This window comes from Mustela erminea, chromosome 8 (genome assembly GCF_009829155.1).
Source record: "Mustela erminea isolate mMusErm1 chromosome 8, mMusErm1.Pri, whole genome shotgun sequence".
NCBI lineage: Eukaryota > Metazoa > Chordata > Mammalia > Carnivora > Mustelidae > Mustela > Mustela erminea.
In genome coordinates this window covers 61,346,176-61,372,718 of record NC_045621.1, presented here as the reverse complement: position 1 = coordinate 61,372,718, position 26,543 = coordinate 61,346,176, and the positions used below count along the sequence as shown (strand labels likewise).

At 33.8% G+C, this 26,543-nt stretch overlaps 1 protein-coding gene across 9 annotated transcripts in view; it reads left to right on the top strand.

Annotated features, from left to right (window-relative positions):
• SCN3A (sodium voltage-gated channel alpha subunit 3) overlaps positions 1–26,543 on the top strand; it is a 109,615-nt gene that overhangs the window by 51,356 nt on the left and 31,716 nt on the right. For 4 of the 9 annotated variants that reach the window (XM_032355810.1, XM_032355811.1, XM_032355817.1 and 1 more), the window contains 7 exons: positions 7,078–7,368; positions 12,893–13,240; positions 14,244–14,376; positions 15,931–16,169; positions 23,054–23,227; positions 24,145–24,501; positions 25,994–26,464. In XM_032355810.1, coding sequence (XP_032211701.1) covers positions 7,078–7,368; positions 12,893–13,240; positions 14,244–14,376; positions 15,931–16,169; positions 23,054–23,227; positions 24,145–24,501; positions 25,994–26,464 — 2,013 coding nt within the window. Of the gene's footprint in view, positions 1–7,077; positions 7,369–12,892; positions 13,241–14,243; positions 14,377–15,930; positions 16,170–23,053; positions 23,228–24,144; positions 24,502–25,993; positions 26,465–26,543 lie in introns of those variants that run through there. The other 5 variants (XM_032355814.1, XM_032355815.1, XM_032355813.1 and 2 more) reach the window with 4 other exon arrangements.

Below are 26,543 nucleotides of genomic sequence, written 5' to 3'. Positions count from 1 at the left end.
GAATAGGTCATCCATGTCTTGAGGGAAGAGACAGAATAGTATCTGCTTAAAAGGAAAATAAATAAATAAATAGGTGAAAGTCATGGGAAGACAATAAAATATGATTCATGGTAGTAAGAGTTTCTCTACATTTTTACCAGTACTTGGTTATGGTTAGTCTTATTAGCCATTCTACTAAGTACCTCATCATTTTATTCTGCATTTTCTTAATGACTAATGATGTTGAGCATATTTTCACGTTCTTATTTTCTATCTGTGTAGCTTCTACTGTGAAGTGGTTGTTTAAATCTTTTGCCCATTTGTTTTTTAAACTGGGCTTTTTGTTTTCTTGAGTTTCAAGCAGTCTTTATATATCCTGGGAATAAGTCCTTTAGTCCTTAATGATATATATGCTTTGCAGATATTTTCTCCTAATTCTTAATTTGTCTTTTCATTCTAATACAATTTTTAGATAAAAATTAAATCTGGATGAAGTATACTTTACCAAGTTTTTAGTTTGTTTGTTTGGTTATGCTTTTGGTGTTGTGTCTAAGATATTTTTGCCAAATCTACGTCAAGATTTCCTATTCTTCTTCCTAGGAGCTTTATATTTTCATGTTTTATACTTAGGTCAACGACCTATCTTATGTTAATTTTTGTGTAAGTTGTAATTTATATGTTGAGATTTTTTTCTTTGGCATATGGATATTTAATTATTATAGCACCATTTGTTTTTCTTGCTGTAGTTTTTCTTTTTTAAATTTAAATTCAATTAGTTAACATATAATGTATTATTGGTTTCAGAGGTACAGGTCAGTGATTCATCAGCCTTATATAATACCCAGTGCTCATTACATCACATGCCCTACTTAAAGTCCATCACCCAATTACCCCAACCCCTTACCCTCCTCCCCTCCAGCAACCTTCAGTCTGTTTCCTATGATTAAGAGTTTCTGGGTGCCTGGGTGGCTCAGTGGGTTAAGCCACTGCCTTTGGCTCAGGTCATGATCTCAGGCTCCTGGGATTGAGTCCCGCATTCGGCTCTCTGCTCAGCAGGGAGCCTGCTTCCTTCTCTCTCTGCCTGCCTCTCTGCCTACTTGTGATCTCTCTCTCTGTCAAATAAATAAATAAATAAATAAAATCTTACCAAAAAAAAAAAAAAAAGAGTTTCTTAGGGTTTGTCTCCCTCTCTGATTTCATCTTGTTTTATTTTTTCCTCTCTTCCCCTATGATCCTAAATCCCACTTATCAGTGAGATCATATAATTGTTTTTCTCTGATTAACATTTTCACTAGCATAATACCCTCTAGTTCCACCCACTTGGAAATGGCAAGATTTCTTTCTTTCTTTCTTCCTTTCTTTCTTTCTTCTTTTCTTTCTTTTTTTTTATGACTGAGTAGTATTGCATTATATATACATACCACGTTTTCTTTATCCATTCATCTGTCTATGGACATCTGGGCTCTTTCCAGAGTTTGGCTATTGTGCATATTGCTGCTATAAACATTGGGGAGAGGTGCCCCTTCAGATCACTGCATTTGTATCTTTGGGGTAAATACCTAGTAGTGCAATTGCTGGGTTGTAGGGTAGTTCTATTTCCAACTTTTTGAGGAACCTCCATACTGTTCTCCAGAGTGGCTGCACCAGCTTGCATTCTCACCAAGAGTGTAAGAGGGTTCCCCTTTCTCTGCATCCTAACCAACATCTGTAATTTCCTGACTTGTAAATTTTAGCCATTCTGACTAGGGTAGCACCATTTGTTGAACAAAATATTCTTTCTCCATTACATTGCCTCTGAACCTTGTCAAAAAAGTTGTCCAGATGTGAATGAGACTATTTCTAGATTCTATTCTGTTCAATTGATTTGTTTCTCTTTACAGGAATACACATTCTCTTTATTACTGTAGCGCTTTAATAAATCTTGAAATCGATATTATAGCTCTTCAATTTTTTTTTTTTTCCAAAGCTGTTTTAACTATTCTAAGTCCTTTGCAGCCTCATGGGACTTCTGGAATCACCTTGTCAATATTAGTTCCATTAGTTTCCATTGCTATGTCTTCAAGTTTACCATGTTTCCTTCTGTAGTGTCTGCTATACCAATAATCCCATAAGGTGCATTTTTCATCTCAGTTTTTGTAATTTTCATTTCTAAAACCTTGACCTGTATCTCTTTTATATTCCCCATGTCTCTAATACTTTGAACATACAGAATATAGTAACTATTTAAAGTCCTTAAAGCCCTTTTCTTCTAATTCTAATATCTGTTTCAGATCTTGATTAGTTTTAAATTTTTTCTTCATTACTGGTCATATGTTCTTGATCTATCTTTCTTTCCTTCTCCTTCTCCTTCTCCTTCTTCTTTTTTCATTCCTGAAAATTTTCAGTTGAATTCCAGACAGTATTAATTTTACTTTTTTGGAGTGCTAGATATGTTTGTCTTCCTATAAAGATTCTTGATCCTTATTTGGGGACATTAGTTACATTACTTAAAAACAGCTTGATCCTTTTTCATCTTGAAACCTCTGAAGATTTGTTAGGTAGGACTCGTAGAGCATCTAGTCTAAGGCTCACTGTTCCCTACCACTGAGTAAAGAAGCTTTTGAACACTCTAGCCAGTGCCCCATTAATGATGTGTCTTCAAAACAAGTGTTACATACATTTTGTCCATTTTAGTGGTTGTTTCAGGATGGAGAGAAAATCTATCTTTGCCAGAAGCAGTAGTCCAAATAACTTTTGAACATAGTGACTTTTTGATAGTGATTTTTTTTCAGATGGACAGGTCATTTAAAGCATTATTTGAATTACAGTAGATTTATAGATTCAATGGGTAGAGTTAAAATTTAAGTTTTTAATAATTCTGAGTTACTCTTAAGATGCACAACATATAGTATTAAGTCCTTTTTTTCTGAGGCATTTTTTGGTGAGACAGGGATTTGACAATGAATTGTTTAGCTGGTTACCCAGCCCAACCATATTCTTAGTATTTGTTAAACATACTGGCTTTGCTATTTTCATCTTTAATGAAGCATCTTTGATGAACTGATGCTTCATTTCATCTTACCACTGGGTACAGAGTAGTATCATGGCTATAGTTTAGTGATTTTACAAGGAAAGCTTTAAATATATTTGGTGATACTTAAAAACCTCATAAAATATACCTCATGCTTGGCAGAAAGTTCTACTATATTTCAAGTACTTAAAAGTTTATTTCAGATCACTATATATATAACTATATCACTATAAATAAAACACAATTGTAAGATAATGAAGTACATTAGCTATTTACAGGACTAATTATTTATTTCAAAGTTTTAAATAAATATGGGAAATAATATTTGTAGGTTGTATATAAATGTATTTTAAAGCATTGGATTATTCTACTTTCAATTATAAAAAGAAACAGAAATGTGCTTAAAAATACTATAGTATAGGAGTAGGAAAACATTCTGAAATTCAGCCACTTTAGGGTAAAATATAGCATCAAGTAAAAGAGTAGAAGATTTTAAATTTAGAAGTAAAAGTGCACAATGTCTATTAGAAGTTTAAAGAATCTAATTATCTCTATCCTAATTAGGTCAACTAAAAAATGTGCATTCTTTTCACTTAAAAGTCAATTATTGGATTCCATGATTTGGCTCAGCTTTAGCTTCCTATGTACAAAAATTTACTCTGAGCCTAGGGTGACTGATCCCAGTGTTTTAATTTGGACTGAGATGACACAATACGAATCCAATTTTACCTCCTCCTGAGAACACAGGTAACAATGCCCAGTAAGTAACCAATATTGAAACAGAGGAAGGTGTTGGAAGCAGACAGAGGAGGAGATGTAGTCTACCCATGAGATCATTGGTGCTCCACCATAACTTACATCTTATTAACCACCTGTCACTCTTCAAAGGTACCATCTAGCCAATGACTTCATGAAGCCCAGCATCACTTCCATTTTCATTTAGTATCTGTTGAAGGGCCTCCTAAAGCTAGTCATTGTTTAGACATGAAAAAGTAACAGTAAGCTCATTGAACTCACAAGTCAAGTGTAACTTTAAAGGATGACTGAAGACAAAACCCAACAACAACAACAACAAATGTTTTATGTTGAATCATCATAACTGTGCTTTGCATTTAATTTGTGATCTTTAATATGTTAATGGGGCCTAACACAACATATCTCATAGAAGTTTATATAGGTCTGATAGGAAGAATTTTATAGTAAGCTTTGGGACAAAGTTAGAAATATTGGCATTTAAGAGAGCCAATATAATTAGAAGTAAAACTGAAACAGGTATTATAATTAATGTCTTGTAATTTTGAACAGGTTTGTTAAACTGGATTTATGTTTAAAGTGAAGTATAATTAGAAGCAGTCATGTGGATTTATTTCTTAAGGACACACACATACAGTGAGTTATAGAGCTTATGTTGAATTACACAGAAATGTTATAAGGAGAATTAAATGTTACTCCTTGAGTAAATATTAAGCATATATTTGTTATTTGTTACAAGAGGAATTCATCAAGAGGCATCTGGGTGGCTCAGTTAGTTAAGGGTCTGCCTTCAGCTTAGGTCAAGGTCCCAGGGTTCTGAGATCAAGCCCCGCATTAAGCTCCCTGCTCAGTGGGGAGTCTGCTTCTCCCTCTCCCTCTGCTGCTCCCCCTGCTTGTGCTTTCCCTCTGTCATATAAATAATTAAAAAAAAAAAAAAAGAGCAATTCATCAAGCCAGTGAAAGCAGTACTCTTAGTCTAAGTAAGCAGAACATTGGTCTTGTCACAGAGATGGGTAGAAACAGGTACAGACATAAGAGGTGACAGGAAACATCTGCCTTTGAGCGAATTGGCAAATCACTGGCAGTGGAACAAGTGACAGATTGAGTTGATATGTGACACAGAAAATGTGTTGTGTCGGGAGGTTACCATTGTTGCCTTAGAAACGCTTTAGTTCTGAGTTATTTGAACTGTTATCCAAAATAGGTAGGGAAATCATGTCTTATGCAAAACAAATTCCGGAAGTGATTTAAATGAACAAGAGTTTCAGGATTACAGCAAAGGAATATTACCACCACTTCCTTTGTTTCTAACTACAAACAAGTCAATAAATGATTAACACTATGCATTGCACTATGTTACTGTGTATACAAAGTGGAAAAAAGAATTAAGAACTTTATTTGGATAAAAATAAATATATGTATATTCCTTCCTTCAATAAGTGCTATATATTATGTATTTTTATGTATTAAGTACTAAGCAACTACATTGAACTTGCTACAAATAAGTGCCTCATTTATTCACTTTATTTTATATATACTTACATTAGTCTCATTTGACAAAAGACCTTTAATATTTATCTTCCATTACTGACATTAAAAATAATATTAACAATCAAGATAAAAAATCTGGTTATATCACTGTATGTAATTCCATAAATACCCAAATTCTGAATTACTGTTCCATTTAATTGCTAGGCATAGTCCTATACTGAGTCTTAAATTGAATATAGTATTCAATATGAACAAATATCTGTTTTATGTTTTATGTACATTTTACATTGCTTAGCCCAAGACACATATTTATTACTTATATAGTACTGTGGTTCCCATCTCTGGGATCACAATAATCTTCGAGAATTTGTATTTATAGTACCTTTAGTCTAAACCTCTTTTTTTTTCTTTGTAATTGTAGTTGAGATGAGATTCAGAAATGGAAGCTACTGTGGAGGGTTTGCTTCTCCTCAGGAAGAAAAAAACAAAAAGCATGTGTTGTCAAGCTCATTATATATAGTTTTATCTTCTTTCCTAAAATATTTCTGTTATACAGACCATTCTGACACAGAGTCTTTTATGAAACCTTGAAAATTCAAGTCTATACAGGTCTTCCTCTTCCCCAACACCACCCCAGTGTTTGAGACAATTGACAGCATAATGCCTTTTTCATTTTTATTCACCAAACATTCACTTTCATTTTATTCACCATACATTCTAGTATGTCTGGTGACATACTAGACAATGTGTATAAACCCATTTGACAAAATTCCTACCTAGCATATATCTAGTGGAGAAAATAAAACAAAGTGGGTAGATAAATTAGAGCTGTCTGTATTTAGTAATGACATATGTAAAGAGTTGAAACAGTATTCTCATAATTAATTTCCACTTCCATGATTATATTTAAAAACAGGAATATGCTTAATGAGAACTCAGCTTTGATAGGAACTATATCAATGTTTCATATCCTCTAGTCATGGTTAGATCACTTCCAGTCTAAAAATACTATTCATTACAAAACAATCTGCCGTGCTTCACCTTAGAGATGGTTGTTTCTTCAGTATATACAAAAATTCAAAATGATAAAATATACTTAGTGCTGAAACATAAAAAGAAAATCTTTAAAGAAAATCTCATAATCCCTTAAATGATTATTTCAGGTACGTATTGATTGATATGTTAATCATTTGTTATTTATAATAATAATAGATATTTTATAAACATTAAAAAAATTAAAGCTAAACGTGCAATGTAATAAATTAATCATGTTCATCTCTAGGATTAACATAACCCCAGGGATGTGAATGACAATAGTAAGGGAATTCAAATGGAAGAAGAGGTCAAATGAGCCAATATATTCCCACTACTTCTATCTATGGGTAAAATAGTAGACACTTTAAATTCTTTGAGTTCACAAAAAGGGAAAAGAGAAAGTCTTAGACCTAGATTTAGAAGGAAAAAAATACCACTCAGTTGTTGGGATGGAATTGGAACAGTAATCAGACCGGCAACCACCACTAAGAGAACATTTGTTTTTAAAATGTAGAAGATATTTTTAAGAGATCAACTTTTTTTGAAAATGAAGCTAATCTCAAAAGAGTTGTTTTTTTAAGCCTCTTGAAGAGGTGTGCTAAACCAGACTTTTCTTGCCTTAATGGTTAGCATATTGCTTTACACTGTTTTAAATTGTCGTTATTAAGTAAACTCTCTAAGACACAATGAAGTGACCAGAAGGCACAATGGTTACCTATTGTTCACAGTCTTAATGACAATATTTGTACCACAGTCGACTGTTTCTAAAAGTACTTGGTGTAAACAGTGCCTGACTTTGTCTTAAACAGGCAGTTGCAGCAGCATCAGCTGCTTCAAGAGATTTCAGTGGAATAGGTGGGTTGGGAGAGCTCCTGGAAAGTTCTTCAGAAGCATCAAAGTTAAGTTCTAAAAGCGCTAAGGAGTGGAGGAACCGAAGGAAGAAAAGAAGACAAAGGGAGCATTTTGAAGGAAACAACAAAGGAGAGGGAGACAGGTTTCCCAAATCTGAATCTGAGGACAGTGTCAAAAGAAGAAGCTTCCTTTTCTCCATGGATGGAAACCGACTGACTAGTGACAAGAAATTCTACTCCCCTCATCAGGTATGGTTTTCTTCGAAGAGCTCCAGTTCTTTCTGTCATTACTATTGCTTTGTAATTACTGTATATTGTTTTGGTATATTTTTATAATATCTGATATAAATGAGGGACAGGGAACTACCATTTAACATGATTCTTTAATTTGTATCATAAGCTGTCTTTAAAAGAGACTTTTAAACCATTAATAACTTTTAAGGCAATCAGCTTTAAACAACACAATTTTGAGACCATGTTTCTTAATTTTCAGTTTTTGGGGGGTTAGGGGAGTAAAACTTAGCTATCAGAACTCAGTGAGAGTTTGGCAATCTCTTGTTTACCTTTTTCATTTTGAGACCTCAAATGAACTTATTATCTCTGCATATGGGTGTCTGCCTTTATTGTCTGAGTTGTAATGGCCACATATGCATGAATTAAAAAAAAAAAAGTCTCTGGATTTTGCATTGATCTTTTGATATGTGAACCATGCTGTCATAAGTCTCCATTATGCTGACATGGTGTCACGCTAAGAGACATCAGAATGAAATGATGACCTAAATGCTCTAGGAAGAGACCTAAACTGAACACAGTCTATTTTTGCTCTGACTTTATGCCAGCTACACAGTTCTTCAGCATATTTTCAAGTCGAAGAGGGAAAGTAGTTTTAACTTTGTTTGTTAACACATTTTATGGGTTACATAATGTAAAGAATAAATAATTATGAATTCTGTGATGAGTAAAGTTATGACTTTGAACACTATTTGGTTCCACTAGAATTTCATGTGCTATGAATTATTAACTCTTCTAATCATATTAATCTGGGTCAGAATTATACCCTAAAAATAATGCTTTGAGGGATACTATATAATTAAGATAAAGCAAAAAACTATATATCAACCAAGAGGTATGATATCCTTCTTATAAAGAACAAAAACCTTTTTAAAAATTGGAGTGATAAGCACAAATTCAGCATAGTGTTTAGCTCTTGGTTGGGAGGAAGGAGCATATGCAAGGTGTCAATGAGTGTTTATCATTTGTATTAAATATGTAAATAGAATTTAAAAAAAATAAACACCACATTAATAACTTGAATTCCCATAGTAAGACAAAATAGATGTGCACACATGAGAAGTTGAAAGATAAAAACCATTTTCCTCCAGATAATGCCAATATCAAAAGGTCCAATTATTATCTTGCATAAAACAAATATAAAGTATGGTTTAAATAAATACAACACATTTGGGATTAACTGGAAGCTCTACTGGGCAAGTTAGTTTCTCTGATTAGATTTTTTTGTCACCTTAATTTTGGCATTATTAGGATTATAAGAGTCATTAGGATTAAGATTATTTGACACTATACCGTAATGACTGACCTCATTGAAGCTTGTGTTCATATCTCAACTCCCAAGTGAGTCCTGTGACCCTACTCAAGTGATTTGTATTTTTGTAAGATTTCTGTAAAAGGGGGTAATAATGTCTACCTTAAAGAGTTGTGAAAGATTAAGCAATATATAGAAACCTTATGTGACAAATAGTAAAGCTCTTATTAAGTTAAAATTGATGAATGATTCCAAATGAAGGAAACTAAAAACTTTTGAGTAGTTGCAATTACCACAAAGGTGTATGCACAGTAGCAATATTTACATAAGCATATTTATAAGCTTATATTTTTGCATATTTTGCAAATTTAAGCATTTTTTTTTAAAACAGTACTGTTTCCATCCTTGTTTCATTACCACGCTCAAATAGAAATTGGATTAGTGCATTCAGCCAATCAACAAATATTTAATGAACACCTACTATGTGGCAGAAGTAGTTCTAGAAAATGAAAATACTTTGTGAACCAAAGAAGGATACAATTCACCGATCTCATGGAAATTTATACTAAAGAAGAAGGCAGACAATAAATAAGATAAATAAGTTACAGACTATGTTACAGGGTGATAAGTGCTATGGGAAAAAATAAATCATGAAAAGGGGATCAGGAGCACTAAGTGGATGTAAGAATTTTAAATAGGGTCGTTTGGGAAGTCTTCACTGTAAAGGAGACATTTAAGCAAAGATTTGTAAGGAGGCAAAGAAAGAGATTATCTCCTTGAAGAGTATCCCAGACTCAGGGAAGAGCCAAGTGTAAGGCCCTGGCAAAGCAGTATGCCTGGAATGCTGAAGGAGCAGCTGGGAGGCCTGTGTTGAGTGAACCACAGAGATGCAAGAGCACAGAGAAATTAGGTGGCAGACACAGTTTTAATACTAAAAACAGAATCAGTATATACATATGTTATATGTAGTTCATTTTTGTAGATAGATAGGAGGTAGGTAGATAAATGGAGAGATATACAGATATAGAAGATATTTCAAAAGTAAAAGAAAGATCCTATGAACCGATACTTACAAATCCCAATAAAGACAGACAGGGAGCATTAACACAACTCACAAGCAAAAATATACCAGAAGCAGTGTACGATTTCTGGCTGTATAAACAAAAAAGAGTTCTGTGATAGTAAAAAGAATCAATGAAGGTAGCATAGGAATAGGAAGCATAAGATGGACATGGCATGCATTTAAAACAAATTTATCTTCTGAAAATGTCAAGGCCACAAATTATGGGAATGCTGCCCTCTACTAACATAAATTTTTGAATGTTGTTTTACATTTACTTCATTATTTTATCTTCAAATAGATAAATCATGTTCATAGTACAACATGGAAAGGTACTTAAGGGTGTACAATGCAAAGTGAATCTCCTCCAAAGATTTTAGCTATGTTGTTTGGACACACCAAGACAATTTATTTTAAACCAGAAGGTTTGCTGCTATAACCAGTTATAGTTGTTGATTTATTGAAAACTCTGATAGGTACAGACAGTTAACTTGAAATTCTATTAAGTATTTCCACTAGAACATCTTTACATTCTCTGCGTCATCTTCCATCTGGACTCTTCCCAACTGACTTCAAGTTCAATCCCTACATGCAGGACTGTGTATTACAGGCCTAATTACTTCTATTTCCCTTTTTGTTAACGAAAATTATGAGAGAGAAAGTTCATATTTACTTTCTCGGAACAAGGCAAAACATAAAAAATAAAGATACCTGGGATTCATGTTTTGCCATGCCTGAGGCAAAGAAAAATGGCCTTTTGGTCCTTAAAGCATAAAAGCTTGTTTTCCTTAGAGAAAGGGCTGCCACAGCTGTGGGTATTTCCTCTACTTTGCTGCATCTTCTAGTGTGTTATTTTTGGTTTATTTTCTCTGAATACTATTTTTGTTATCTTCTTTTTCGGTCTCTGTTGCCTTGAAAGCTGTGCTCATACCCATTATTATACTTTCCAAAGAGTTAACAGAAGTTTCAAATAAACTTAAAATTCTGGAACGCCTTTGAAAACACCCCAACACAAAAACATTCAAATTAAAGGCCACGTACCAGATACATTATAAACACGTACATACACCATATACTCTCAACCAATATCATACAGACTGATTTTCAGTTTCCAAAGATAGTCGCTGAACATATGCATATTAAGGTGATTACACTGAATCATCCTAGGGGTTAATGCAAGACAAAGTTATGATTCTTCTAGTACCTGCATTAGAATCACCTGGAATGTGTATTGAATATTTAGATTCCAGAGTCCTATCCGCTACTTACTAAATCCAAAAACAAAAAACAAAACAAAAAAAACCTGGAACTAAAAATACACACTAAAGTTTTGAAACACAATTCTGATAGTAGCCAGTATTATACTGATAATTAAAATTGAGTCTAAGGAGAGTAAAACATCACCATTCTTTATTACTGGGGGTTAAGTTTAAGTCTCCATGATATCTGATTTCTTGATCACTTTGATTAACTAGAAAATCAGTCTAACTACTCTCTGACATTGGGTAGCCAACTGTGTGCAAACCGAGTGTCACAAAGGCACAGTCTCAGTTTGGACAAGCTGGATAACGAATAATAGTTTCTGTGGATATTTTAACTAAGACCAAAACAAGAGCACATTTCTTAATGAGTAATATCTTTCCAGAACATCACTATGACAGAGGGCAACAACGATTATTCTGATTCTTTGCAGTCTGGGAAAAGCCATAAAAATAAAGCTAAAAATGGGGCCTAAGAAAATCAGCATGACCTAATTAGGCAGATGATCCAAAAATAAATTTGAGGGAGTCCGTCTTTTCTATGTTTTTACCCCCACTAAAATTATTTTATTTGGCTTTATATACTGACTTTTGGACTAAGAATGGGAAGGTACAGGAATATTTGCTGTGGTCATATGGATATATATGCATATATGTGTGTACATATATATACATATATAGGTATATATACATACAAGCATACATATGTATAAAACCCTGGCTATGAAGACAGGTGGAGGAGGTCACGAGAGTCCAAGCAGGGGGCGCAATGGAGACTGTCATTGTTAAGAAAGAGGACAGTAAACAAAGATTCCACAGACTGAATAGAGATATTTTTGAAAACTATGACGAAGGCTAGAATAGAGATATTTGGTGCTGCTGGTTTAAAATTCATCCAAAAGGTTAAAGAATGGATTTCATGTTATATCTTCATTTTCTAGTACCAGAAACCCATTTGCTCAATTTATTTGTGAACACATGTAATAAAAAAGTTCTGAATCATCCAGTTCCTTCTAATAAAATTAAAGTAAATTCAGAAGGATAAGCTGTCTTCTACATCACCCTCTTCGGTAAAGTCATGTACATACGTCTTGCTTTTTTAATCTAGTGTTGAATTTTAAGTAATAATAGCAACTTATATGGCACTTCAGGAATTCTCTCTGTTGTGGTTGTTAGTACATATATTCCCTTAAGGTGAATCACTAGTAGCTATTTAGGAAACTATTAGCAAATTCAGAAGACAGCATCATAGGTAAGCTTCATGACTTTTATTCCCACGTGGACAGAGACAAACAGATTCAGAAAAAGAGTAAACTAATTTCCTTTTAGAACTTAAAAGAAGAGAGTAAGAGATAACAGTTTTGTTTTTAAATCATTATCTAGAAGTAATACATTTGATACAATATTTTAAATTTGAGCCAACACTCTCTCGAGGCATAATTTATATTCCAAGTTGCATGTCCCTCAGATCATAGCAACTCAGAGTAAAAGTCATCTACTATTTGTTTAACCACCACTTCCTCCAAAAAGAATCATTTGTCCTTTCCAGCATCATGTTCAGACCGGTAACATAATGGTAACAAAATCCACCTCACAGTATTACAGTTAAGATCAAATGAAATGGTTGTGCACTTAGCAAATGGCAAATTAGGATTCCTAATCAGAAAAAAAAAAAAAAAACAACTCTTTATACTTGAATTTGTATTGTGATCTTTAATAAAAATATCAAAACATATGAGTTCTCTATAAACTTGATTTATATATTTTAAAAGCATAAATAGAGTTCAAGAGCAAGACTATTCTAATCCAAATGCAAATCGATTCTGTAATATTAAGACTTTTGTTAAGTAACTGTGTTTCTGTCCCCCTCCCCTGCCCCCACAATTCCTTTCTTCCTTGCTCTCTCCCCAGTCTCTGTTAAGTATTCGTGGCTCCCTGTTTTCCCCACGACGCAATAGCAAAACAAGCATTTTCAGCTTCAGAGGACGAGCAAAGGACGTCGGTTCTGAAAATGACTTTGCTGATGATGAGCACAGTACATTTGAAGACAGCGAGAGCAGGAGAGACTCACTGTTTGTGCCGCACAGACATGGAGAGCGACGCAACAGTAACGTTAGTCAGGCCAGTATGTCATCCAGGATGGTGCCAGGGCTTCCAGCAAATGGGAAGATGCACAGCACTGTGGATTGCAATGGTGTGGTTTCCTTGGTGGGTGGACCGTCAGCTCTAACCTCACCTACTGGACAACTTCCGCCAGAGGTGATAATAGATAAGTTAGCTATGACATTACACACCAATTTGAAATAATCAAAGCCTCGGCGGTTTAGCCTGTTATACCATCCTGCTTCCCCAAAATGAAATGCCTCAAAAATAATACTCAATTTATTGAATGAAAAACAATAAATCTTTAGAACCAATTGAATCGTATGGGACCATTACCTTCCAAATGCCTTAGTTTTTAGAGTCAGAGAGAAAACATATCTGCAAATTCAGTAAACCTACCAATACAAAATAATGGGTACTGTGACAACTAAATTGTTATTATAAATGTATGCTCACATAGAATTATATAATTATTCATATTCTGTAAATTTAATATACTTAAAATTTAGTATTATCGAGACCAATATATGGATAATAGGCAGTTTCCACACAAATATCAGTATTATATGCTAAAATGTTTTTATATGTATTAAAATGACTCTAAAATACTTTGATTTCTTGTAGGATGGCATATAGAAATAATCAAAGAAATCTCAGGAAAGCACACACATTTCATTGTACATCTGTGTTTGTGCATGGAAAAAAATTGGCCCATATACGTCAATATTGTCAATACAGCTTCAAAGAAAACACTCAAGCCTTGCAACATTATAATCCTACTATTTTGGGGGGAGAAGATTGATCTAATTATTAATCATTGTGATAAGCTGAAAATAATCTGCATTTGAGTGAAATGAAACAATATATGATTTTAGGATGCTTATGAAAATTCCTCTGAAAATTCCAACAGGTTAATTAAAACATTCCTGCAACAAACTTGCCCTGTACAATTGCATCTAACTGGTGAATTCGTGTTAAACAGTATCACCTGTGATAATTTTTCAAAAGTGTTTATAACTTAATAAACGCAATATGCTATTATTACTTGAAAGTTATTACCTAGAAAAACTGCATGTAGCATGATTTTCCAAAGAAATGCTATGTGGTATTATATTATTCATTGAAAGGGTGGTTTGAACCATTAGTATTTGGTTTGCAGGGCACCACCACTGAAACAGAAGTCCGAAAGAGAAGGCTAAGTTCTTACCAGATTTCATTGGAGATGCTGGAGGATTCCTCTGGAAGGCAAAGAGCCATGAGCATAGCTAGCATCCTAACCAACACAATGGAAGGTAAGAAGCCAGACATGAGATAGTCAGCTTTACATGATTATATATGCTTTGTGGAACTATTTCTTCATCTCATAGAATTATCAAAGTCAACTACCCAAGATCAGAATGGTGTAACAGACCTAGGTAGATGATACACAAAATATATAGTGTTATCACACTGGTTACAAAAACTAATACTGTTCCTTTTTCTTTTTAACTCCTTATCTTGTCTGCACAGTGGTAGTCCCCCCACTCCATATTATGTCAGTGAGTTTTTATCATTATGTTACATTATCCTTAAACAATCAGAATATACATTTCCCTTCTTAAGTTTTATATGTAAAAGCACAAGGGAACATCTCTTTCAAGCTTTAATCTGTTCTCTGGGCCAGGAGGTAGTGATATGGTGGGGGGAGACATGTGAATGAACTGAACAAATGAAAACTTGTGTTCAACACTGACCCTAAGAAAAGACCTCTTCTCCATCTTCTACATACCCAGAAACCATTACATTCCTCCAAAGGAGAGCTTTAACAAATGCTTGTAGATTTTGACACATGTGAATGGGCAGCAACTATTGTATTATTCCCCTGTTCATTCATTAAATAATTCTCCATTTCATAAAGTTTGGAGGGTATTTCATTAGTTCTACAATTTTATAAGTCTTTTATATAAGTAGTGTTTAACATGTGGTCTTCAGAAAATATCACTAACATTTTGTATCTTGTCCTGTTGGTGTGTATGATATTTGAACAGTCACGTAATAATTATAACAAGTTTCACCTACTACAATTACTAGCAACTTTTTAAAATATTTTATGTTAAAATTCTGAAAGATATGGGTAATATGAATAACTTAAGTAGATATGGGTTTGAATCTATACTAAAAAAGGACATACCACATTCTCATTGTGTGCAAGATTAATGCTGATGTGGAGACAATCAGAAGAGAATATTGGTCCCACACATTAATAATAAGGATCACAGCTTTAGACAGCATTCTTAAATAGACACTTTCAACAGAAATAATAAGTGTTTGATATATTTAATATTTCTGTAAGGCTTATTTAAAAATTGTTTTGGGACACCTAGGTGGCTCAGTTGGTTAAGCATCTGCCTTCAGCTCGGGTCATGATCTCAGGATCCTAAGACCCAGACCAGCATTTGGCTCTCTGGTCAGCAGCGAGTCTGCTTCTCCCTCTCTCTCTCAAACAAATAACATTTAAAAAAATAAAAATAAAAATTATTTTGATAAAAAGAATATGGCAATATAATCAATTGCCTAGTTATTAGGTAATAAAGTTAGTTAATTTTAAGCAAAATATTACATTGATGGTGTTTATTTTCTGTATTTAATTAAAGGAGAAAGATGTTTATATGTTTATATGATATTTTTAATGAATATTTTGTGAAAATATCTAATGGGATTGCCTTCTCAAGTGTTAAGCTACTTAAGTGATATGAACATCCATGCCCAGGTAGAAGCACTGATTTTATAAAACAATGTATAATCTATAGCAACAACAATTCATTTTTATTGTTATTTACCATTCTTCCTCTTTATTATTCCCCTAGAACTTGAAGAATCTAGACAGAAATGTCCACCATGCTGGTACAGATTTGCCAACGTGTTTTTGATCTGGGACTGCTGTGATGCATGGTTAAAAGTAAAGCATCTTGTGAATTTAATTGTTATGGATCCATTTGTTGATCTGGCCATCACTATTTGCATTGTCTTAAATACCCTCTTTATGGCCATGGAGCACTACCCAATGACCGGTCAATTCAGTAGTGTCTTGACTGTAGGAAACTTGGTAAGTTCATTTACAGTTTACTTATTTCCTTTGGTAGGAGTGGGAGCTATAGACCAGAGGAAAAAATCCATTTGTGCTGTGTAGGGAATCTGAGCAATAAGATCTAAAACTCAATGTGTGGAGGCAACTGGGTGGCTCAGTGGTTAAGCATCTGCCTTCTGCTCAGGTCATGATCCCAGGGTCTAGGATTGGGCTCCCTGCTCAGCAGGAAGGGTGCTTCTCCTTCTCACACTCTCCCTGCTTGTGTTCCCTCTCTCCCTGTCTCTCTTTCTCTCTCTGTCAAATAAATAAATAAATAAAATCTTTTTTCAACATAATAAATAAATAAATAAATAATAAGATTCAACTGGTATGAATGCTGATTGCTCAAACCAAAGTCCATGCTAATTGACCATGGTGTCTTACCAGTTGCAAGCTCATTAAAGTTTTTACCATCATTCTTGCTGAAATATAGGTCCAGAAAAATCATAATCTAATTCTGGCTCCACAAAAATACAGTTTTAATATACACATCCTCTGAAGAAATCATGTGCACTGAAGGAAATATATGAAGATTGATTTCTGCTAAAAGAGGAGAGTTGTTTCAAACTGAATTACTTAATAAACTCCTTCAGTAGAATTTACATGAGAGAAGAAATAGTTGGTGAAAATGAATTTGTAATTTAGCCATAGTTTTGGTTCAAATTATTTGAGCAGGCATCTATGTAGGTGTATGTGGACAAGTACATTTCCTCCTTTATATGAGAAAATTGAAATGGTTAAACAAGTAGGAGAAGGATTACTCGAGAGCTACCTTTTTGGCACAAGACAGAAACAAACTCAAACTAGCTTAAGGGAAAATTAAAAACTGACTCCTAGAATGGAAAGAAAAAGATGAACTACAAAACCATATAAAAGGAAATTTTGCAGTTGGGCTTCAGGAAATGCTTTAACCAAGAGCTTGGAAGTAGTCCAAATGTTCACTTCATCTTTTGTCTCTGGGTCAGGAAATATGCTCAGCCATAGCGCATTGGTTTTACATCTTGTAACCTCTGCACTGGAAAAAAAAACTCTCTCTTTTTCAGTTCTATTTCAAACACTCACGATAGGACTCTTGTTTGGCACAGCTTAGGTCAGATACCCAACTCTGGTTTAATCAGGGGCAGAAGGTAGAGCCATGTGAAAACATGACAGACTTGAGCAATCATACAGGTGGAGGAACAATTCCCAAGAAAAGCTGAAAAAGGAATACTGGGCAGACAATGACACAAATGTCTACCTAGTAAGTGACCTCAACGTTATTCCATTGTTTGACTTAGTAGAACACCTACCAGATTCTTGGGATTTTCATCGTCTTTGGCAACTGTGAATGGATTTTTTTAATGATTGTTCTCTGATCTTTCCAATCACTCCATGTCTGCCTTCTTTTCTGGACTTCTTATGTCTACTAAGGCTATGTTTCCACTCAATGTTTTTATATACTCAACAACTGTAGGAATTATCTACTCTTGTGGTATAAGCTGTGTCCTGGTCCTATATTTCCAACTGTTACAGAACGTGGTTTAAGGATAACTTTAATCAGCAACTGTAGGAATTATCTACTCTTGTGGTATAAGCTGTGTCCTGGTCCTATATTTCCAACTGTTACAGAACGTGGTTTAAGGATAACTTTAAACACAACATGTGACAGCTGAAAGATCATCTTTCTCACAGCTTATTGAAAGTCCTAACTCAGTTCAGTCTTGTGTTACCTCTAGTAGCAGCCTTCCAGCTTCAAAGAGCCTTTCAACTTCAAAGATAGAAATCTGATAGCCATTTTGACTTACTTTTCCTTTATTTTTTATATACAAGTTGATAGAAGACTCATTATTTCTTCTTTCAAGGTATCTCTTTTTTAGTCTTATAACTACGATTAAAATAATATTTTTAAGACTCTGCACTCAATAGGTTTGCACTGTGCTGAAGTATTTATTATCTGTATTTATGGTTCAACAGTCCTATCTGATTTTTAAGACTCCCCCTCTGATCCCATCCTTCTATACCATCTTATTGTCCATTGTTTCCTAACCAGCCACGATTGGCCCATCAGAACAGCCATGTCACTATACCACATAAACACCACATGTTTATATATTTGCATATGGGAAAATATTCACTATTTTCTACATTCTCATCTAGAGTGTTCTGACTCAAATCCCCTCAATTCTTCAAGGTTATGTCCATTTTTCCTTTGTATCTCCTACAGTGATTACATGGTTGTAGCTCAATAAATAACCAACTGGTTGTTTCCTACCCATATGGGCTGCTTAAAATAGCATGTTTTCATGAAAGAATATGGGTTTTGGAGTTAGGTGGAACTGGATTTGGCTTCATTGCCAATGCTTACTAATAATGTAGCATCTGGACAAGTCTGATAAAAAATCTGAGTCCTTGTTTTCTGTTTTGAAATGGATATAATGATACCCATCTCCCGGAGTTGTTGTGAAGGCCGAATGAGGTAATATGAAAACAATACTGAGCCTGGCATCTAGCATGTGCTCAATAAACTATTTCCTTCCTCTAATATATGCTAGTAACCTTTCTCCAAAATACTGATGGAAAACAGTCTTCTCTAGCTCCTGTATTTTTCCCAAGATACTGTACAGTTAGGGAAGTTGAACAGTTGGGAAGAAATTTTGGAAATTTGCCAGAGTGAAACAGGAAATTGAGGTTTTATAGAATTCCAAAGTTGAAACACAAGAGTTTGGAAGCACAGGATAAGAGAGGTTGGATTATAGGAAAATCAAATGGAAAAGCACTAGACTAAAGCACCAAATCTGGGTTTAAGTCCAATAGTCCGTGCTAAATAACTGGTGCTCTTGAAAAAGCCATTTAGATCTTCGGTCTGTTTTCCAATGAGTAGACTATATTGAACAAGATGATTTTTATGTCCCTTCCAGTTCCAAAATTCTGTAACTTAATGTGTAGCAATGGAGATAATGAGGTACAGAAGCAGGTGGAAGACTGGTGACTGACAGATTATGGTAAAACCACTGCTATGCTGAGGTTAGCAATGGGGATACAAGGCTCGTCAAGATAAAGAGTGCACATGATAGGAAACAGACCTGAGTTAACTATTGCTAACCATAAAAGTAGGAAAATGTGTAAACTGTTTCTATTAGCTGAAAGCTCCTGTTATTATTAATAATAATATCATACATATAAGGCATTTCATAGTTTCCCATTTATCTTATTTTATATCCATAACAAGCTTTATCATAAATATCTATGTATAGAAAATTGTATCTATGTATAGAAAATTATATCTATGTTTAATTATACATTAAATAATTAAAAAATCAATACATAGGGAGACAGAGAAAGACAAAAAAGAAAAAGAAAAAATGGGAAGTGGGGGAGAGGGAGAGAATATATTCCTTATATCATGGGTACTTAGCTAACTTTAGACTACATTATCCACTATGGATGGTTGCATTGCATATTTTATGGAGTTTATAGGTTGCTCATTTAAACAAATTTAGTTTCTGTGGAGTAATTATTACTACTCAAATGATTGCAAAATACCTTATAAATAAGGACATCTAGGTTTGGGTTGAATTGTTAACAAACGGACATCTTGTAAAAGACTTGCGGAAATTTCAGGTTTATTTAGATCAATGTGCCCCATTTGTATCCTGTTTCTGGAACACATAAAAATTACATCAGTCCTCTACTAATTGGATTGACTGATCAAATCTGAGTATCAGGAGACCTCAAATATCTGTTAAGTTTCTCTAAGATGCTCTATTTTGTTTTTGTTATAACCATTATAAGGTGCACCCACCTTAGAGATTTTATAAGCAAGAAATCTTCCATCAATCATAGCAGGTTAGACAACCTCTTTATCATACAAACATTCCCAACTAACCGGTGACTCTTCAGGGAATACAGATAGAGGTTTGTAGTTCCTTACACTGATTACTATTCTTACTATAACTCTCATTGTAACCAGTGATTAAGAGTTCATATCCCCTTATTCTGCTGGACCCTGAAGGGAAGTCAGAACATAGTACCTGTACTAAGGATCTTACAGGTCATTTGCAAATAAAAGCCTAATGAAATACAATTAGGAAAATTATTTCAATTAAATGGTATGGTATAGGATATGAATTTAAAATCTCAGGAAAGGACATGATAACTCTTTGAAGGAAAAAATTGCTCTTGTTTATTGAATGATAAAAAACTGAGGAGCCAAACCCTTAAATTCACTTGGAGACATCTCGCATCAATTAGAGAGTGCTATCCAGCCCATCTAACTCCTTTCCTACTATAATATAAAGCTATCTTGTCTCCAAACCAACAATTTATAAGGAGGGTCTTGTGTAATAATTGTGTGTACACCAACTTCCATAAAATTTGATAGGCAGTACATTGCTGACAGAAATCCAAGAATTTTAGATGCAGACCTTATGTCATCTCAATTAATACCCTCATTTGACAGATGAGAGAAAAGAACACCATAAATGTTAAATCATTTCCCATGATTTTTCTTTAAGTACATTTCAATTTCACCTTCCCTACCCAATCAACAACAACAACAAAAAATATTTAAAGATGTGTATCCAAAGGCATGGGAATAATAAAACTAAAACCATTTTTTTAAAAGATTTTATTTATTTGTTTGACAGAGAGAGATCACAAGTAGGCAGAGAGGCAAGCAGAGATAGATAGAGAGAGGGAAGCAGGCTGCCCGCCGAGCAGAGAGCCCGATGCGGGGCTCGATCCCAGGATCCTGAGATCATGACCTGAGCCGAAGGAAGTGGCTTAACCCACTGAGCCACCCAGGTGCCCCAAAACTAAAACCATTTTTAAAAGAGGCTAATAAAAAAAAAAAAAGAGGCTAATAATAATATAGCAAAAGTAGACTACAGCTACATCAAATTCACTACAAAAAAAAAAAAAAAAAGGAACATCAGTCTGGGCAAGTCGAGGTTCTGCAGAGTAAACTGACCAATACTCTGCCTTCAGAATGAAAATTTCTCCTTTTAATGTACATCAACAGAATTTTCCTCACTAATACTCAATAGGAAAACCTTCCTATTCCTGAAATAAGAGTTTATTCCCAAACATTTGATCATCCTAAGGGTTGTGCCCTCCCATAACAACTCAAAATGCCCTGAATTTCTTTATTCTTGATCCAGACTCCCAGGCTGATTCTAATCTCCATCCTTAAAACTTACACTTTTGCTGTTATCATGTGTCATCATGTACAATAGGTTAGGAACTTTTCACTGAACTTATCTCCTTACTAAAGAAGCTGGATTATTAAAGGAAGCCTATAAATTCATTGTCTATAAGAAATTTATCAGCCTAAATGAACTAGGTTTATGCAGTCTTGAGTAGGTATACCTTAATTACTAGTATATTTTCAAAGGCCAGCAAAATTTCTTCCATTTAGGTGTTCAACAGACTTTTTTCCGAATGAATGAGTGGATACAGAAGCATATAACCTGAGTTTCAAGAGACAAAAAGCTTCTTCAAGAAAACAAGACAAGTTAGGATATTTGATATATTAAATTATTTATTAATATTTGATATATTAAATTATTTCATATTTATTATATTATCTATAATATGTATTATATTATAGATAATATATAATATATTCTATTTATTTAATATATTTGAATATTAATTAAATATTTGATATATTAGGTATTTCCCTAAGGTATTTCTTTGTTTAGGAAAATAATATGTTACTAGATTAATTTCTTTTTTAAGATTTACGTATTTGAGAAAGAGATAGGGCACACGAGAGGGCGTGTGCATTGGGGAAGGGGCAGAGGGAGAGAAATCCTCAAGCAGACTCCCTGCTGAGCTCAGGAGAGGGAGGTTTCCACTTCTCCCAGGACCCTGAGATCATGACGAGTGCTGAAATCAAGAGTCAGGCATTTAAACTACTGAACCACCCCACTGCTCCTATGTTAGCTGCATTTATACATTTTTAAGAGCAGATAATGATTTGTTTTAATTAACATGGTATTTTAGGAATTTAAATAACTTTGATACTGTTATTTTGACAGAGTTCCTTCAAGGTAAAGGCTGACTTACCTTATAAATGGTAAGCTTGACTTTATAGTCATAAAATGCAGCTTTTACTTATTGTTAATTAGGTTAATTGCTTTAAAAGATTTTTTGCAAGAGTAATTTCATAACTCTTCATGCCCTTGGGTCTCTTAGCCTGTGGTTCTGAGTTAAAAAACAAATTCTGAGTTTATTTCATTGTTTCTATTGTCAAACACATTCATTCATCCAACCACTCAAATAATTTATTAATTTTAATTATGGGTATATGCATACTGAGAATGTACTCCTGCTGCTTTCAATTAAGTCTGCAGCTCCTTGCTCTATTAATCCATTAACCTTAATTCTGAGGCATGCATCCAGAGAATATTATTATAAAACATCTGTGGCAAACTCACTCTTATTTTAGGAATACTTACGAAGTTACAGAAATAAGATGGTATCCTTTTAAAAACCCACAAAAATCAAGAATTAAATATGGTTTTTACCAAATTTAAAATACATTTAGAGTAACTTCAATTAATATATAGATTTGTTCCTAATGCAGTAATATGAAAAACAAAATTCACTGTGGCTATGGGAGAAATCTGGTGTACCAAAAAGGGCAGTAATTCAGTAGTTACTACTCAGTATCACATTTACAATATGAATGAGGAAATGCTTTAAAATCAGCATTTTCTTGGAGATCTAGCTCCTGGAAAAATATGTTAAACCTTGTATCAGTTTGTCACATTTCTCCATTTTAAGTGTTAAATATTTTTATTCAGGACTATTTCATATTCTTTACAGATTCTTACAGTGTCTAAAGGTTTTCAGTGTTTGTGATCTTTATTTTACTTCAGGTTTTCACTGGGATCTTCACAGCAGAAATGGTTCTCAAGATCATTGCCATGGATCCATATTATTATTTCCAAGAAGGCTGGAATATATTTGATGGAATTATTGTCAGCCTTAGTTTGATGGAGCTTGGCCTGGCAAATGTGGAGGGATTGTCTGTACTGAGATCATTCAGACTGGTATCTACTTAGACTATGTTTATATTCATCACTGGCATAAAATTTATTTTGAAAATGAATCAGTGCGTATCTTACATTTACTATTAATAATATTTTAAATCTATACCAATACATGTGAGACTCTAAGAAGATACATAAACATTCTCTTTAAAGCTAAGTGTGACTATTTTCTAAGAATGATAAACATGGTGGAAATCATTGTTATAAAACCATGATAAAACTATGTTTTAAATTCACTCAAAAAACTTTTTTGCTTCAACTCTTTAAAGAAATGCAAATAATAATTCTAGGCCTCAATTAGCCTTTGCTTTTTATCAACCTTACTTATATTAATGGGAACTCCTTTAAAGGAACTTATAGGAAAATATTTAATACCATTAGCATTTTAAACAATAGTCTAACAAACTTTTTTAAACTTGGCAAAAAATTGTTTAAAAATGTATAAAACTTAATTGCAAACTAAATGTGTATTTTTTCAAATTGAAAAGAAGCCTTTATTTTTCATCAAATTAGTTCATTTTAGTTTTATTTTATAAATATCCATTAAAATATGTAACATACTTTTCATATTTCTTTTTACTCTAAAATATAGTCTGAGGGTGACATTAGTTTTCTAAATTCAATTTATATGTCTCTAATCAAAATATTAATGTGTTTTCAGGGATATATCTGTTGATCAATCAGAACTGTTTTATTTATCTTGACATATTTTATCTTTTTAGTTTTGCTTTTAATGATTTGATTTACAATTTGTGTATTACTAACTATTTTTTCTGGATTTGAATTTTAGTATGGTTTGAGATTTTATATCCCTCAGAGGTAGGTCTACAATATGGCATATTAACAAAGCACTCTCTAACTAACTTCCAAAATTATATTGTGATTACTACTGAGGGTATGTTTTCACTTAATTACAGCTTCGAGTTTTCAAGTTGGCAAAATCCTGGCCCACGCTGAATATGCTGATAAAGATCATTGGCAATTCTGTGGGGGCTTTAGGTAATCTCACCTTGGTGTTGGCCATCATCGTCTTTATTTTTGCCGTGGTCGGCATGCAGCTGTTTGGTAAGAGCTACAAAGAATGTGTCTGCAAGATCTCCAGTGACTGCCAACTCCCTCGCTGGCATATGAATGACTTCTTTCACTCCTTCCTGATTGTGTTCCGCGTGTTGTGTGGAGAGTGGATAGAAACCATGTGGGACTGTATGGAGGTTGCTGGCCAAACCATGTGCCTTATTGTTTTCATGTTGGTCATGGTCATTGGAAACCTTGTGGTACGTATATATTACAAATGTGCATAATTCAGAACAAGATCACACGGTAGCCTGATGCAATAGACCGCTCTGGTTTCATCATCAATAAATTAGACTCAAATCCCAGGACTAGCACTCTGAGCTTGGGCAAGTTACTTAACTTCTTTGAGCTTGAAGTTTCCCAGCTATGACAGCTAAATAAGAAAGCTGAAATCTTATGGTTGGTTTGAGGATTAACTGAAGTGTATTTGTGAAAGTTTGGAAACAAAAATACTAGTTCTTTTCTTTGTTTTTCAAGAAAATATTTTTATGAAGACTAGTTTTATCCCCATATTACCATTATGGCCTGAACTATTTTTTACCCTATTACTACTGTTAAGAAAATGATCTCCAGTAAATCCAAAATTTTAACTGTCTATTCTATATTGAAATTGCTCCTTACACATTCATAGTTCATACTTTTGGCTTATTCATACACAATCATAGTTCATACTGTTGGCTTATTTTGCATTTCACCAAATTTTGAAGATAAACTTCAAGAGAATAGAGTATTACATTGTAGCTATGCATTGTAACTATTCAAATGTCTTGGAAGGGGACAAAATGTATCCTTCCCTGAATTTGTTTTATTAAAAGAAAATAAATTATTATAGTTTAAATTATTCACATATATGGACAGTGCCCAGAGTTAAGAAGCTACTTTCAGTTCTGACTTAAAAGCACTAATGTAAAAGCACAATTTGTATTTTTATGTGTTTTAATGCTTACATTCCTCAATTACGTGTGTACACAGTGTTCTTTATGCCATAATACTTGAATCTTTCCTTTGAGGCACACTTCAAATAAGACCACTTGAAAGAATGTGAGATAACTATAGACATGCAATTTTTTTCAGAATAGTAAATTAGGAAGCTCTAGATTCTGAACAAAATCTGATACAGAAATAAGGAAACAAACTAGGGTTCTTGCTTTGATGGGAAATGTGTTAACCTTACACAATTCACATTTAGAAATTTTCATTGTTATAAATTTTTAACCACTGGACAAAGGAATTTACATTAAAATTATACTGTTTTAACACATATTGCCAGGCTATAAAATAAATAAATTCATTATTTATACACAGGAAGCTAGACATTCTCCAGAGAAACCAATAATATGAAGTAAAATGACTAAAATGATCTTTTCTCATTGGCCAAACCCATCAAAATGGAATTTTTTCCCCTTCACTGGCAACCCTGAGTAGACAACTTTAAGTCTTAGAAGTTCTGGTTTCCTGTTGTCCTCCTGGTATGAAAGAAAAGGCACTTGTTTTATCATATTGCCCTTACAGCAGGTAGACAGTGTCAGGTCCTTTAAATAGTGTGTGATTAAGACACTTGTCTAAAATACAGTAAACATTCAAGAAACATTTGTTGAATTAATTTTAGCAAAGATCTATGAGTTCCCTGTTTAAGTTCTTATTTTATGCATACTTCATATTAATGTAATAAATTTTCTTTTTTTCATTTAGGTTCTGAACCTCTTTCTGGCCTTATTGTTGAGTTCATTTAGTTCAGACAATCTTGCTGCTACAGATGATGATAATGAAATGAACAATCTCCAGATTGCAGTAGGAAGGATGCAAAAGGGAATTGATTATGTGAAAAATAAGATACGAGAGTGTTTCAGAAAAACCTTTTTCAGAAAGCCAAAAGTTATAGAGATCCATGAAGGCAACAAAATAGACAGCTGCATATCCAATAATACTGGAATAGAAATAAGCAAAGAACTTAATTATCTTAAAGATGGGAATGGAACCACCAGTGGTGTAGGTACCGGAAGCAGTGTTGAAAAATACGTAATCGATGAAAATGATTACATGTCATTCATAAACAACCCTAGCCTCACTGTAACAGTGCCAATTGCTGTTGGAGAGTCTGACTTCGAAAACTTAAATACTGAAGAGTTTAGCAGTGAGTCAGAACTAGAAGAAAGCAAAGAGGTAAGAATGCTTTTAAAGTTTTTGTCACCTTTCCTATAATAACCATCTATTATGGTTACTTAGGTATTTTATTGTGTTT